The sequence below is a fragment of the Coregonus clupeaformis genome, chromosome 17 (genome assembly GCF_020615455.1).
Source record: "Coregonus clupeaformis isolate EN_2021a chromosome 17, ASM2061545v1, whole genome shotgun sequence".
NCBI lineage: Eukaryota > Metazoa > Chordata > Actinopteri > Salmoniformes > Salmonidae > Coregonus > Coregonus clupeaformis.
This window is the reverse complement of record NC_059208.1, coordinates 66,169,688-66,185,383: the sequence shown is the minus strand read 5'-3', so window position 1 is coordinate 66,185,383 and position 15,696 is coordinate 66,169,688. Positions and strand designations below refer to the sequence as shown.

At 44.4% G+C, this 15,696-nt stretch overlaps 1 protein-coding gene across 1 annotated transcript in view; it reads left to right on the top strand.

Moving 5' to 3' along the window:
• The first annotated feature begins 4,908 nt into the window (after positions 1–4,908).
• The window catches only part of LOC121585236 (transmembrane protein 64-like), a 41,009-nt gene continuing 30,221 nt past the window's right edge, over positions 4,909–15,696 (top strand). Inside the window, exon 1 of the mRNA XM_041901686.2 lies at positions 4,909–6,626. Coding sequence (XP_041757620.2) covers positions 5,916–6,626 — 711 coding nt within the window. The 5' untranslated portion in view covers positions 4,909–5,915. The remainder of the gene's footprint in view (positions 6,627–15,696) is intronic.

Sequence of the window (15,696 nt, the reverse complement as noted above, 5' to 3'; positions counted from 1 at the left end):
AACCAGTGGCGCCACTCCTCGAGGGCCAGCTTGATGGCGAGGAGTTCTCTGTTCCCCACATTGTAATTCCTCTCAACGGGGGATAATTTCCTGGAGAAGAAGGCACAAGGATGTGATTTTGGAGGTGTTCCCACCCGCTGAGAGAGTATGGCTCCTACTCCTACTTCGGATGCATCCACCTCCAGGGTGAAAGGAAGGGTCGGATCAGGTTGGCGAAGGACAGGAGCTGAGGTGAAGAGGCGTTTCAAGGTGTTGAAAGCAGTCAGTGCGGTATCAGTCCATTGAAGGGTCCGGGTCTTTTGGCTGGTAAGGGCAGTGAGGGGAGCGGCAGTAGAACTGAAGTTCCGAATGAACCGGCGATAGAAGTTGGAGAACCCAATGAAACGTTGGAGTTCCTTAACGGTGGTGGGTTTGGGCCAGTTACTGACGGCGGTGACTTTGTTCTCATCCATGCTGACCCCTCCAGGTGTCAGTACGAAACCGAGGAAGTTTACCGAGGTTACATGGAAGGTGCTCTTTTCAGTCTTCACATAAAGGTTATGGTCAAGGAGCCGTTGAAGAACCCTTTGTACATGCTGTATGTGCTCCTTCAGGGAGTAAATCAGGATGTCATCAATGTAGACGATGAGAAAGCGGTTGATCATATCCTGGAAAACCTCGTTCATAAAGGATTGGAAGACAGCGGGGGCGTTAGTAAGGCCGTAGGGCATGACCAGGTATTCATAGTGCCCTCATGCATTGGCCTGCTGGCTCCCCTTCCTCTGCGGAAGCATAGTTCCCGCTCAGCCCAGTCAAAACTGTTCGCTGCTCTGGCACCCCAATGGTGGAACAAGCTCCCTCACGACGCCAGGACAGCGGAGTCACTCACCACCTTCCGGAGACATTTGAAACCCCACCTCTTTAAGGAATACCTGGGATAGGATAAAAGTAATCCTTCCCCTAAAAAAAAAAAAAAAAAAAATATATATATATAGATATTGTAAAGTGGTTATCCCACTGGCTATAGGGTGAATGCACCTATTTGTAAGTCGCTCTGGATAAGAGCGTCTGCTAAATGACGTAAATGTAAATGTAAATGTATAAAGGCCGTCTTCCATTCATCGCCTTCACATATACGGACAAGGTTATAAGCACTCCGCAGGTTGAGTTTTGTATAGATGTTGGCGCGGCCCACTAGTTCAAGGGTCGCTGGGATCAGAGGAAGAGGGAAACGGTTCTTGACCGTGACGTCATTCAGGGAACGGTAATCAATACATGGACGAAGACCACCGTCCTTTTTTTCCAATGAAGAAGAAGCTGGACGCAGCCAGGGAAGAAGGACGAATGAAACGGTTTGAGTGCATCAATGTAGTTCTCCATTGCCTCATTTTCTGGATAGATAGGGGGAAAAGACGGCCCTTCGGTGGGGACACTCCAGGGGGTAAGTCAATAGCCCAGTCCCCTGGACGATGTGGTGGCAGAGTGGAGGCCTTGATTTTGCTGAAGACGTTGCTGTGCTGGGCGTATTCAGATGGTATAGTGCAGGGTTCTTCAATTCCGGTCCTGGAGGGCCGAAACACTTCTGTTTTTTATTTCTACCTGGTAGTTAATTGCACTCACCTGGTGTCCCTTAGCCCCTAATTAGAAGGAGAGGATGAAAAACAGAGGTGTTTCGGCCCTCCAGGACCGGAATTGAAGAACCCTGGTATAGTGGGTGGCACTGCAGAGGCAGAGTCCTCAATGGTGGTGGCTCTGCAGGGTAGGCTGAGACAACTGGTGAAGCAGGTAGAAGACCAGGACAGTAGTTCACCATGTCGCCACCAGATGGCAGGGTCGTGACGACAAAGCCAGGGGTGTCCGAGGCTGAGTGGCTGTTTGGGGGATGAGAATTCCATGAGTTGAATGGTTTTGGTGTGGAAGACTCCAATCTGGAGGGTAACGCTCAGTGTCAGGAGCGTAATGAAGCCCGTGCCCAATGGCTGCCCGTCCAGGGTGTTAATCCTTAAGGGAGGGGTGACAGGTGTAAGATCAATGTCAAGCTCTTGTACTAGCTGGTGATCGATCAAATTACCTGCTGCTCCTGAATCTATCAAGCCCTGTACTTACTTAGTAACCCTGAAAGACAGGGCTACGTTCAAGAACACAAAGAAACAGGGCTACGTTCAAGAACACAAAGAAACAGGGCTACGTTCATGAACACAAAGAAACAGGACTACGTTCAAGAACACAAAGAAAAAGGGCTACGTTCCAGAACACAAAGAAACAGGGCTACGTTCAAGAACACAAAGAAACAGGGCTATGGTCAAGAACACAAAGAAACAGGGCTACGTTCAAGAACACAAGGTGGACTAAGAAAACAAATACAGAACCTTACAATGTGAAGGAAGTGGCCATATGGTAAACTATTTTAGTGAAGATAACTGCTGAAATGAAGAAAGGTATTTCTATCAGTGGAGGCTCCTCAGAGGACCATCCTACTCAGTGAATTTCATAAAAATAAAAATAGTGAAACATTAAAAAAGTTATCCTTTTTAGATAAAACTATACAAAATATATTGTCAACAAATAATTGATTAAAACACACTGTTTTGCAATGAATGTCTACAGTAGCCTCAACAGCATTTTGTAGGGTAGCATCATGATGTAGCCGGAGGACAGCTAGCTTCCGTCCTCCTCTGGGTACATTGACTTCAATAAAAAACCTAGGTGGCTCATGGTTCTCACCCCATTCCATAGACTTACACAGTAATTATGACAACTTCCGGAGGACATCCTCCAACCTATCAGAGCTCTTGCAGCATGAACTGACATGTTGTCCACCCAATCAAAGGATCAGAGAATGAATCTAGTACTGAAAGTATAAGCTACAGCTAGCTAGCACTGCAGTGTATAAAATGTGGTGAGTAGTTGACTCAAAGAGAGAGAAAGACAATAGTTGAACAGTTTGTAACAAATTAATTCCTTCAAAAATGAAGGAGCAAGAAAGCGAGAGAGAGCTAGCTATATTTTGTCATTTCTTTCACTTTCACTTACTTAGCTAACAAATGCAGCTAGCTAGTTTAGTTACTCAAACACCCGGCTCAAACAGAGGGATGCTATGTTAACTAGCTGGCTATGACTATCCAACACTGGAACTCTTCCAAGTCAAGGGAAGCTTTTGGTTTGACTAATTTATTGCCACCTGGGCCCACCTGTGTAACTGCTAAACTGCTTACTGACTGTACACTGTACTGCATGATTGTAGAGGGTTTACTAACACGTTAGTTCTATTAGCTATGCTGACTATGATGTTACTTTAGCTAATATGGTGACAACGATATAGGCTGTATGTAGCGGTTATGACATGGTTTGGCTTGGAAAGGTTTTTTCACCTGGTCACATACAGCTGATGTGTTGTTCATTGAAGTCCACAAGCGAAGGGGAAAAGGTGATAGGAGGAGAGCATGTAGATGTCAGAAGGAATACAACGAGCTGTTTGTGTGGCTATAAAAGTGAACTGTTTGCGTGTGATCAGGGGTGTATTCATTCTTCTGATTCTGTTGAAAAATGTTTCTTAAACGTAAGCAAACGGAATAAAACGGGGATAAACATACCTGAATTTGTCCAATAGAAACTCTGGACTAATGATTACATCCTATATCAGCTAGATGCAGGCAGGAGTGTGCAAGGTGGTATTGAATGTGTCACTGTCTGTCCATGTGTCACTGTCTGTCACCTCTAATTTGTCTCTTGACCTGTTTGCACCTACGTTGTAAACTTCCATTCATGGGCTAGGTATTAGCAACCTCATGGTCGGTATAGGGGAAATTTGAGTATCATCGATGTTACATTGAACTGGGTGAATGGAATATGAATGACAGTCATCCAATATGCTGTAATAGAAATAAGGCCATGCTCAAAAAAAGACTTGCCCTCCCTCATCTTAAACGGCACCAACCGCCACTGATTTCTATCTGTTTCTTTTCTATACACCTCAGTGTGAAGCCATTGCCATCTTTCTTAACAAAAACATACAAAAAGGAAACATGTTCTTTGTCTGATACGAACGTACATTTAATGGATGGCATCCTGGAATTCATGTATATAAAGAATTCCTGCAATTCAAGATCATCACCTGACCAAATGAAATAAAATGCATCAATATATCTGATAAACTATTCCTCATCAAGAGGGTTTGGATGCGATTAAACATTATTTGAATCAAATAACAGAAATGGATCCCCCATGTCTAATGAAATATTGACAAATAATTATTTTAAGTTTGAAGACTGTTATTATCTTTAGGTTCAAGGAATTACTATGGGATCGCCATTAGCGCCTAATTATACTAATTTGGGGAAATTTGATTTGGACTTTGTATACGTGTTTATGAGATATATATATACTATTTTTTTTCATTTGGTCAGGGTATTATCTTCAATTGCAGGAATGTTTATGATTTGTTTGCATTTCTCACAGGTTTTAAAACCCGTATCAACTTTAGGAGGGGCCCACTTGTCTTACCTACATAGGGCACTACTTTTGACCAGGGTGCTATTCAGACTTGTTCTTCTTTGCCTGAACTTGAACATCTTGTTCATAATACCTTATGTAGACTGAGTTGTGTTTGCTAAGAAGAACATTAGACTATCTGAAGAATTGTCTCACTTTAACATGTCTTTACATGTGTGAACCTAAAGGTCTAAACATGTTGTTTTTCACAGACGGTACTAGTTGACTGTACTGACAACAACTGAATGGACAAAAAAATGAATAAGAACTAATAAGAGTTATATGAAATACCAATTAATAATACAATTATGCCTATTATAACCATGCTTCGAAAAATTTACAATCTAGAGCTTTTCCACACAGATAACGCAACACTGATATTCTGGTCATGGTTATGAAGTCCACATGTGGCACAAACGTTGTGATAAAATCAAAATCTGAGAGGTGATATAAAATGATCTTTGATTTCAGATCCAGACACAAACATCAGGAATGAAATGTTATGTTCTCGCGATACACCAGGCTCGTTCTCTGATTGGGCCAGAACAGCAGTGGGTCCGGGACTTGGCCTTCTGGGAAATAAACAGAGCAGTAGCTGGTGGATCGATAGCATTTAGCGGCTATCAGCAGTTACTGTAGTGGGTGAAGCAAGAGATAAGACGTAGTTGTCTTAAAAAACAAGCTGGCTGTCAGACTGACGTCGGTGCACCGGTTGTCACTTTGCCCCGGGAAGAGGAAAAATAAGTGCATGTTTTTCGGCGAATCGCGCGTTGGATTGGATGTACAGGACTTTGGACCAGCTAGCCAAGTGGAGTCAGTCTCAGTGGAGTAGCAACCCGCTGCAACGTTTTGCTAAAATCGGACCGAGGAGTTGCAAAAGTTGGAGTCTTGCACGGATTTATCTTTGGACCGTTTTGTATCTATACGAATAGTAAGCTTCATCTGACGTTTTTAGCAATACCGTGCCTTTCTGGTCAGTTTGCTGCCTTTCCATCGACCGATGCTTTTCAACTCAGTGATTTTGGGATGACAACTGGTGTGAGTAAATTATGGCGTTTGCCTCGGACTCGAGGCGACGTGAAAACGTTATTCATAGGTCATTGAACTGCCATGTCTCCCAATTGGTGTACACAAGATAACTGTCACACTGGACGATAATTATTATAATGGCAACACAGATTGGAAGAATTTCTTTTTGAAGTCTATGTAAACAGTTGTCCTCTGTACTGATAAAGTGATGGGTCCGAAGCACAGAAGCCACCGATAACCTCTGTGTCAGTACGTGTGACCCTAATTATCTTTCTCAGTAGTCATTCTATTTAGGTTCCAGCCTCGTCGTTTTTACAATGGAAACGGTCGTATTCAAGTTACAACGCTCAATGTCAATCTGAGAACCACCATCAGAGCGACCGGCTGTCTTCCCGAGACTCCGTTGTAGGACAACCATGTGGGGCGCAGGGGCGCCACCATCCCTGCAGGTCATCGTGAAGGTCCTGAAACACGCCGCGGTCAAAGGACAGATCCAGCTGAACCGCTGGCTCCAGAGATCCTCCCTGGACGAGGGCGATAAAGCAGACATCTTGATATGCAACGCCTTTGAGGAGAGAGGAGGCGCCATCGATGAAGACCCGGAGAGCATCGTTGACACTAGAGTGTCATTCACCGGTGGCGCCACCAACGAGGAGTTCAGACACCAGTGTTGTATTACAACGTGCTGCTTCAAGAGCACCCTCCTGGCATGCATTATGACAGCTGTCTGCTTCTCCTCCGTGGCTCTAGTCAGACAGCACCTCAAGGACCTTCTGCTCTGGGTGGAGAGCTTGGACAGCCTGGTTGGAGCCATGCTGTTCATAGTTGGTCTGATCATTGTGTCCTTCCCGTTCGGCTGGGGTTACATGGTGCTGAACGTGGCTGCGGGGTACCTCTATGGCTTTGTGCTGGGTATGGGACTGGTGATGGTCGGGGTGCTCGTTGGGACCTTCGTGGCTCACCTGGTGTGTAAGAGACTGTTGACGGACTGGGTGGTCAACAAGGTGGGGAACTCTGAGCAGCTCAGTGCTGTGAAACGGGTGGTGGAGGGGGGGAGTGGACTCAAAGTGGTGGCCTTAGCGAGACTCACGCCCATACCGTTTGGACTCCAGAATGCAGTGTTTTCAGTGAGTTGAAAATCTTCCTTATTTCTTGCAAGTAAAGTTGCTGATGGTGTCATCGGTTCTTTCCCCATCGTCTGTGCAGGTGCAACGGGGACAAAAATGTGTCCGTCCTTAACGGCCCCCTATTCCCATAGTGCACTATAAAGGGACGAGGGGGCCGTTTGGGACAGACACAGCATCTGCAAAGGTGGTCAACCTTGTTCCTGGAGAGCCTAGTGGATGTGCAGGCCTTTGTTCCAGCCCTGCTCCAATATATCTGTATGATTCAGCTAATGTAGCCTAGGTCCTGATGAGTAGCTGATTTGCAGTATCAGGTGTGTTCGAGCAGGGCTGGAACACAAGCCTGCACACCTAGGAGAACAAGGCATATATCTCCAAAAGCAGGGATGTCCACCCCTGGGCAAGAGGGTAAAAACTTGACTCTGGCAAATATAGACCTATAAGAAAATTCTGTTTGAGCAAGTTATTGGCCTATAAGCTATACTTCAGTTTGTTAAGCAAGTGCCATTTGAGACACGTCTGTCTGTCTGTCTGTCTGTCTGTCTGTCTGTCTGTCTGTCTGTCTGTCTGTCTGTCTGTCTGTCCAAGGACATGATATTGCTGCCACTGCAGTCTTTTCGGTAACCGGACGCACTTGACCTCCAATCATTGTTTGAATTATTTATGAGCCTAGATTACTCACCTCAATCAACTGCACCTTTCATTCTCTTCCTAGTAATCTAAATGAATCTGAAGGAATGGAGTAGGCTGTTGTGCATCTGCAATTAGCTAGAATGGTCCCAGATCTGTTTGTGCTATATTGTCAATTCCTTGTCAGTCATACCTAACATGTAAATGTCATGCATGACAAGGAGTGGCATGATGGCACAAACATGCTCGTACCCACCCAGGCTAGCAATTAGACTGTACGAAGCATGGCAAAAAGAAACATGGCATTTCAAATCAAATGTTATTTGTCACCTGCTTGGTAAACAACCGGTGTAGACTAACAGTGAAATGCTGACTGACAACAATGCAGAGAGAAATAAGGAGACCGTGGCTATATAGATGGGTTAGCTGACAACGTCAGGAAAATGATGTGTGCACTTCCATGGGGCAGAAGTCAGCTGCTGTGATTCTGGACGGCCAGATTGCTAGCAAGAATGACAAGAAACTGCCATGTGGGGAAACGTAAGTGACTCATTTCAGCTCGTTTCATCTTGTTCTTGATACCATGTCTTGTTTTGATTGATTTCATGTCTATGCTAATATGGCAAAACATTTGCTAGCTAGCTAAGCAACAACCGTAATGATGTATTTGAGAGACAAGTGCTCATCGTGCAACTGTATTTATGTTTTCAATAAACATTGGAGATGAAATATAGCTTACATGTTGTCAACAATCTAAGCCAATCTAACCCCATCTGATTTGCCCCAAAGTTGTTCACACGTCGGTTTTGTTGCTAAACAACCAACCCATCTATACGTGAATGTGAATTGGAAGTGGGTCCAGGGTGTCTGGGATGATTGTGTTGATGTGAGCCATGACCAGCCTTGCAAAGCATTTCATGGCTACAGATGTGAGTGCTACGGGGCGATAGTCATTTACCTTGGCATTCATGGGCCTTGTGAATGTTAACCTGTTTAAAGTTCTTACTCACATTGGCTACAGAGAGCAAGATCACAGTCATCAAGAACAGCTGGTGCTCTCATGCATGGTTCAGTGTTGCTTGCCTCAAAGCGAACATAGAAGGAATTTAGCACATCTGGTAGGCCCACGTCACTGGGCAGCTCTCGGCTGGGTTTCCCTTTGTAATCCGTGATAGTTTGCCGCATCTGACGAGCATCAGAGCCGGTGTAGAAGGATTTGATCTTAGTACCGTATTGACGTTTTGACTGTTGGATGGCTCGGCGGAGGTCATAAAGGGATTTCTTATAAGCGTCCGGATTAGTGTCCCGCTCCTTGAAGGCGGCAGCTCATGCCTTTAGCTCAGTGCGGATGTTGCCTGTAATCCATGGCTTCTGGTTGGGATATGCACGTACAGTCACTGGGGACGACGTCGTCGATGCACTTATTAATAAAGCCGGTGACTGATGTGGTAAACTCCTCAATGCCATCGGATGAATGTTGGAACATATTCCAGTCTGTGCTAGAGAAACAGTCCTGTAGCTTAGCATCCGCTTCATCGGACCACTTCTGTATTCACTGGTACTTCCTGTTTGAGTTTTTGCATGTAAGCAGGAATCAGGAAGATAGAGTTGTGGTCAGATTTGCCAAAGGGAGGGCGAGGGAGAGCTTTGTATGCGAGTGGCGCAGTGGTCTAAGGCACTCCATCGCAGGGCTAGCTGTGCCACTAGAGATCCTGGTTCGAATCCAGGCTCTGTCGTAGCCGGCCGCGACCGGGAGACCCATGGGGCGGCGCACAATTGGCCCAGCGTCGGCCAGGGTATGGGAGGTAATGGCTGGCAGGGATGTAGCTCAGTTGGTAGAACATGGCGTTTGCAACGCCAGGGTTGTGGGTTTGATTCCCATGGGGGGCCAGTATGGGAAAAAAAGTAAAAATAAATAAACAAAATAATGTATGCGCTCACTAACTGTAAGTCGCTCTGGATAAGAGCGTCTGCTAAATGACTAAAATGTAAATGTTTCTGTGTGTAGAGTAAAGGTGATCTAGAGTAAAAATATATATATTTATTTTTTAAGGTGACATGCTGGTAAAAATGAGGTAAGACTGATATCAGTTTCCCTGCTTTCAATTCACCGGCCACAAGTGCGCCGCTTCTCGATGTGCATTAAATTTTTTGCTTATGGCTCTATATTATGTATTATTATATATTATGGCTCTATATTTATTACAGCTCGTTGAGTCCTAGTGCCAGAATCGGTTTGTGGTGGTAAATGGACAGCTACGAAAAATATAGATGAACTCTCTTGGTAAATAGTCTGCAGCTTATCGTGAGGTATTCTAACGCAGGTGAGCAAAACCTCGAGACAACCTTTCACGTACGTTTTATGTTGAAAGTCAACAGTGTTTAATATTTTTCATTAGAGTGATCAGGGACGTGCAACTATAGTGTTTCTTCACAGGAAATACATTAGTGCTACACATTCATCAGAAAATAGCTTCATTTTGATCAGATGACAACAGAGTTCAAAGCTATTTGGCTAGCAGCCACAATGTAAATAAGCTTACAATGAAAACGCTAAGTCTTTCTTACGCAGCATGATATCTCTTAAGCGTTTTTCTTTTATGTGAAAAAAATGGGGAACAAGCAGCAGCAGAGAGTGACCCCGTCAGAGCCAAGGACAAGCAGCAGCAGAGGGTGACCCCGTCAGAGCCAAGGACAAGCAGCAGCAGAGAGTGACCCCGTCAGAGCCAAGGACAAGCAGCAGCAGAGAGTGACCCCGTCAGAGCCAAGGACAAGCAGCAGCAGAGAGTGACCCCGTCAGAGCCAAGGACAAGCAGCAGCAGAGAGTGACCCCGTCAGAGCCAAGGACAAGCAGCAGCAGAGAGTGACCCGTCAGAGCCAAGGACAAGCAGCAGCAGAGGGTGACCCCGTCAGAGCCAAGGACAAGCCAAGGACAAGCAGCAGCAGAGAGTGACCCCGTCAGAGCCAAGGACAAGCAGCAGCAGAGAGTGACCCCGTCAGAGCCAAGGACAAGCAGCAGCAGAGAGTGACCCCGTCAGAGCCAAGGACAAGCAGCAGCAGAGAGTGACCCCGTCAGAGCCAAGGACAAGCAGCAGCAGAGAGTGACCCCGTCAGAGCCAAGGACAAGCAGCAGCAGAGAGTGACCCCGTCAGAGCCAAGGACAAGCAGCAGCAGAGAGTGACCCCGTCAGAGCCAAGCAGGCAACACTACAGCTCATTATGGTTTCAATGAATGATTCTCAAATGGCACTTTTATTTATTGACAATATATCAATTAAAACCATCTGTAATGGTTATGATAAATTAGGCATTGTTGCTGTTGGCATATACACTGCATTCGAAAAGTATTTATTCCCCTTTACTTTTTCCAAATTGTGTTACGTTACAGCCTTATTCTAAAATTGAAATGTATTTATTTTTGAAATTTTTGCAAATGTATACAAAATAAAAATACATACTGTATTTACATAAGTATTCAGACCCTTTGCTATGAGACTCAAAATTGAGCTCAGGTGCATCCTGTTTCCATTGATCATACTTGAGATGTTTCTACAACTTGATTGGAGTTCACCTGTGGTAAATTCAATTGATTGGACATTATTTGGAAAGGCACACACCTGTCTATATAAGGTCCCACAGTTTACAGTGCATGTCAGAGCAAAAACCAAGCCATGAGTTTGAAGGAATTGTCCGTAGAGCTCCAAGGAACAGATAGTGTCGAGGCACAGATCTGGGGAAGGGTACCAAAAAATGTCTGCAGCATTGAAGGTCCCCAAGAACACAGTGGCCTCCATCATTCTTAAATGGAAGAAGTTTGGAACCAGCAAGACTCTTCCTAGAGCTGGCCGCCCGCCCAAACTGAGCAATTGGGAGAGAAGGGCCTTGGTCAGGGAGGTGACCAAGAACCCGATGGTCACTCTGACAGAGCTATAGAGTTCCTCTGTGGAGATGGGAGAACCTTCCAGAAGGACAACCATCTCTGCAGCACTCCACCAATTAGGCCTTTATGGTAGAGTGGCCAGACGGAAGTCACTCCTCAGTAAAATGAACATGACAGCCCACTTGGAGTTTGCCAAAAGGCACCTAAAGACTCTCAGACCATGAGAAACAAGATTCTCTGGTCTGATGAAACCAAGATTGAACTCTTTGGCCTGAATGCCAAGCGTCACGTCTGGAGGAAACCTGGCACAATCTCTACGGTGAAGCCTGGTGGTGGTAGCATCATGCTGTGGGGATGTTTTTCAGCGGCAGGGACTGGGAGACTAGTCAGGATCGAGGGAAAGATGAACGGAGCAAAGTACAGAGATCCTTGATGAAAACCTGCTCCAGAGCGCTCAGGACCTCAGATAGGGCGAAGGTTCACCTTCCAACAGGACAACGACCCTAAGGACACAGCCAAGACAATGCAGGAGTGGCTTCGGAACAAGTCTCTGAATGTCCTTGAGTGGCCCAGCCAGAGCCCGGACTTGAACCCGATTGAACATCTCTGGAGAGACCTGAAAATAGCTGTCCAGCGACGCTCCCCATCCAACCTGACAGAGCTTGAGAGGATCTGCAGAGAAGAATGGGAGAAACTCCCCAAATACAGGTGTGCCAAGCTTGTAGCGTCATACGGGAGGCCAAATTATGTATTTTTTTTTATGTGACCTCTCTGTTTTGTATTTATTCCACAGTTGATTTCAGACGTGAATACAGTATATCCTCTTCCAGTATTTCAAAGTAGTTGGTTATTATTTTAGTTGTCCCTTTTCATACACAATACTTTTATCCTGGGCAATGTTGCACGGTATACCGAAACTTTTTCAATTAAAAACAGAAAAATGGTTTGGTACTATAATTTTGGTTAGGTTCTGTACTTCTGTCAAAAGATGATCAAGTGTGTGTCAGAGCACCCCCTTGACAGTGCCAAGAGCACTGCCTGCTCCACTTTCTCATTCATTACTAGAGCTCTGGGATGCATTAGCTCCCCACTCAGGCTGCACTATCTGGGATGCATTAGCTCCCCACTCAGGCTGCACAGACGTTTACACACTTCAATAATGCAACACGGCATGTAGAAATGTTGAAACTGTTCATTACTGTTCGCAAAACAATGTCCACACAGGCGAGAACACTTTTTTACGATGCAAGGTGAAACCGGTTGCTTCCAGCTTTAATTGTAGGCTAACTTTCCTTGCTAGCTGACAGCTGAATTCACTACCCTAGTACTTTGTTTGTGATTCCATGAAGAAGAATATGCTCATTTCAAAGCTGACTCTCCAAAAACTTGATTAATTCAAGTCTCCTTCACCTCCTGTCTGGTTTCCACTAGATTCCACAGCCACAAAGTCAGATACCACAGCCACATGTCATTCTGCCTCCCGTCTGGTTTCCACTAGTCAAATAACACAGCCACATGACTCGTGCCGTTCTGCCTCGTGCCGTTCTGCCTCGTGCCGTTCTGCCTCGTGCCGTTCTGCCTCGTGCCGTTCTGCCTCGTGCCGCTCTGCCTCGTGTCGTTCTGCCTCGTGTCGTTCTGCCTCCCGAACGTCATTCATTTCTTAGAGACACACGGTTATAAAAGAAGAGATTGCTTCTTCTGTGCAAATGTTGTTAATCAGTACAATAAAATAATATGTTCTCGTAGCAGTTGCCAATATAATAAGTCCTAAATGGAAGGGATTGTTTCATCTGTAGCTCCATGAAGTCAGCTAAAATAAACTCAATACCTCAGTGCCACACTCCTATTGGATAATATGGATTCCCCTCTAGTGTGAATAGACCTAGGCTATGTCTTGATCCCACTCCTATTGAATAATATGGATTCACCTCTATTGTGAATAGACCTAGGCTATGTCTTGATCCCACTCCTATTGAATAATATGGATTCACCTCTATTGTGAATAGACCTAGGCTATGTCTTGATCCCACTCCTATTGGATAATATGGATTCACCTCTATTGTGAACAGACCTAGGCTATGTCTTGATCCCACTCCTATTGAATAATATGGATTCCCCTCTATTGTGAATAGACCTAGGCTATGTCTTGATCCCACTCCTATTGAATAATATGGATTCACCTCTATTGTGAATAGACCTAGGCTACGTCTTGATCCCACTCCTATTGGATAATATGGATTCCCCTCTAGTGTGAATAGACCTAGGCTATGTCTTGATCCCACTCCTATTGAATAATATGGATTCACCTCTAGTGTGAATAGACCTAGGCTATGTCTTGATCCCACTCCTATTGAATAATATGGATTCACCTCTATTGTGAACAGACCTAGGCTATGTCTTGATCCCACTCCTATTGGATAATATGGATTCACCTCTATTGTGAATAGACCTAGGCTATGTCTTGATCCCACTCCTATTGGATAATATGGATTCCCCTCTATTGTGAATAGACCTAGGCTATGTCTTGATCCCACTCCTATTGGATAATATGGATTCCCCTCTAGTGTGAATAGACCTAGGCTATGTCTTGATCCCACTCCTATTGAATAATATGGATTCCCCTCTAGTGTGAATAGACCTAGGCTATGTCTTGATCCCACTCCTATTGAATAATATGGATTCCCCTCTATTGTGAATAGACCTAGGCTATGTCTTGATCCCACTCCTATTGAATAATATGGATCCCCTCTATTGTGAATAGACCTAGGCTATGTCTTGATCCCACTCCTATTGAATAATATGGATTCACCTCTATTGTGAATAGACCTAGGCTATGTCTTGATCCCACTCCTATTGAATAATATGGATCCCCTCTATTGTGAATAGACCTAGGCTATGTCTTGATCCCACTCCTATTGGATAATATGGATTCACCTCTATTGTGAATAGACCTAGGCTATGTCTTGATCCCACTCCTATTGAATAATATGGATTCACCTCTAGTGTGAATAGACCTAGGCTACGTCTTGATCCCACTCCTATTGAATAATATGGATTCCCCTCTATTGTGAATAGACCTAGGCTATGTCTTGATCCCACTCCTATTGGATAATATTGATTCATCTCTATTGTGAATAGACCTAGGCTACGTCTTGATCCCACTCCTATTGGATAATATGGATTCACCTCTATTGTGAATAGACCTAGGCTACGTCTTGATCCCACTCCTATTGAATAATATGGATTCACCTCTATTGTGAATAGACCTAGGCTATGTCTTGATCCCACTCCTATTGAATAATATGGATTCACCTCTAGTGTGAATAGACCTAGGCTACGTCTTGATCCCACTCCTATTGAATAATATGGATTCCCCTCTATTGTGAATAGACCTAGGCTATGTCTTGATCCCACTCCTATTGAATAATATGGATTCACCTGTAGTGTGAATAGACCTAGGCTATGTCTTGATCCCACTCCTATTGAATAATATGGATTCCCCTCTAGTGTGAATAGACCTAGGCTACGTCTTGATCCCACTCCTATTGAATAATATGGATTCCCCTCTATTGTGAATAGACCTAGGCTATGTCTTGATCCCACTCCTATTGAATAATATGGATTCCCCTCTATTGTGAATAGACCTAGGCTACGTCTTGATCCCACTCCTATTGAATAATATGGATTCCCCTCTATTGTGAATAGACCTAGGCTATGTCTTGATTTACTCAGTTTATCAATAGAGATTTACATTTCAAATAAATGATTACCATTGTTGTTTTGTAGTTAGATTGGTGAAAACAAAGTCAAATCGATTGTATTATTGATTCATTAATGTCTCAACAAATGGACATGTTCTAATGTGATGAGACTGAACAGAGCAGGAGCGGAGTTTATCTGTCTGGATAAAGGACATGTTCTAATGTGATGAGACTGAACAGAGCAGGAGCTGAGTTTATCTGTCTGGATAAAGGACATGTTCTAATGTGATGAGACTGAACAGAGCAGGAGCTGAGTTTATCTGTCTGGATAAAGGACATGTTCTAATGTGATGAGACTGAACAGAGCAGGAGCTGAGTTTATCTGTCTGGATAAAGGACATGTTCTAATGTGATGAGACTGAACAGAGCAGGAGCTGAGTTTATCTGTCTGGATAAAGGACATGTTCTAATGTGATGAGACTGAACAGAGCAGGAGCTGAGTTTATCTGTCTGGATAAAGGACATGTTCTAATGTGATGAGACTGAACAGAGCAGGAGCTGAGTTTATCTGTCTGGATAAAGGACATGTTCTAATGTGATGAGACTGAACAGAGCAGGAGCTGAGTTTATCTGTCTGGATAAAGGACATGTTCTAATGTGATGAGACTGAACAGAGCAGGAGCTGAGTTTATCTGTCTGGATAAAGGACATGTTCTAATGTGATGAGACTGAACAGAGCAGGAGCTGAGTTTATCTGTCTGGATAAAGGACATGTTCTAATGTGATGAGACTGAACAGAGCAGGAGCTGAGTTTATCTGTCTGGATAAAGGACATGTTCTAATGTGATGAGACTGAACAGAGC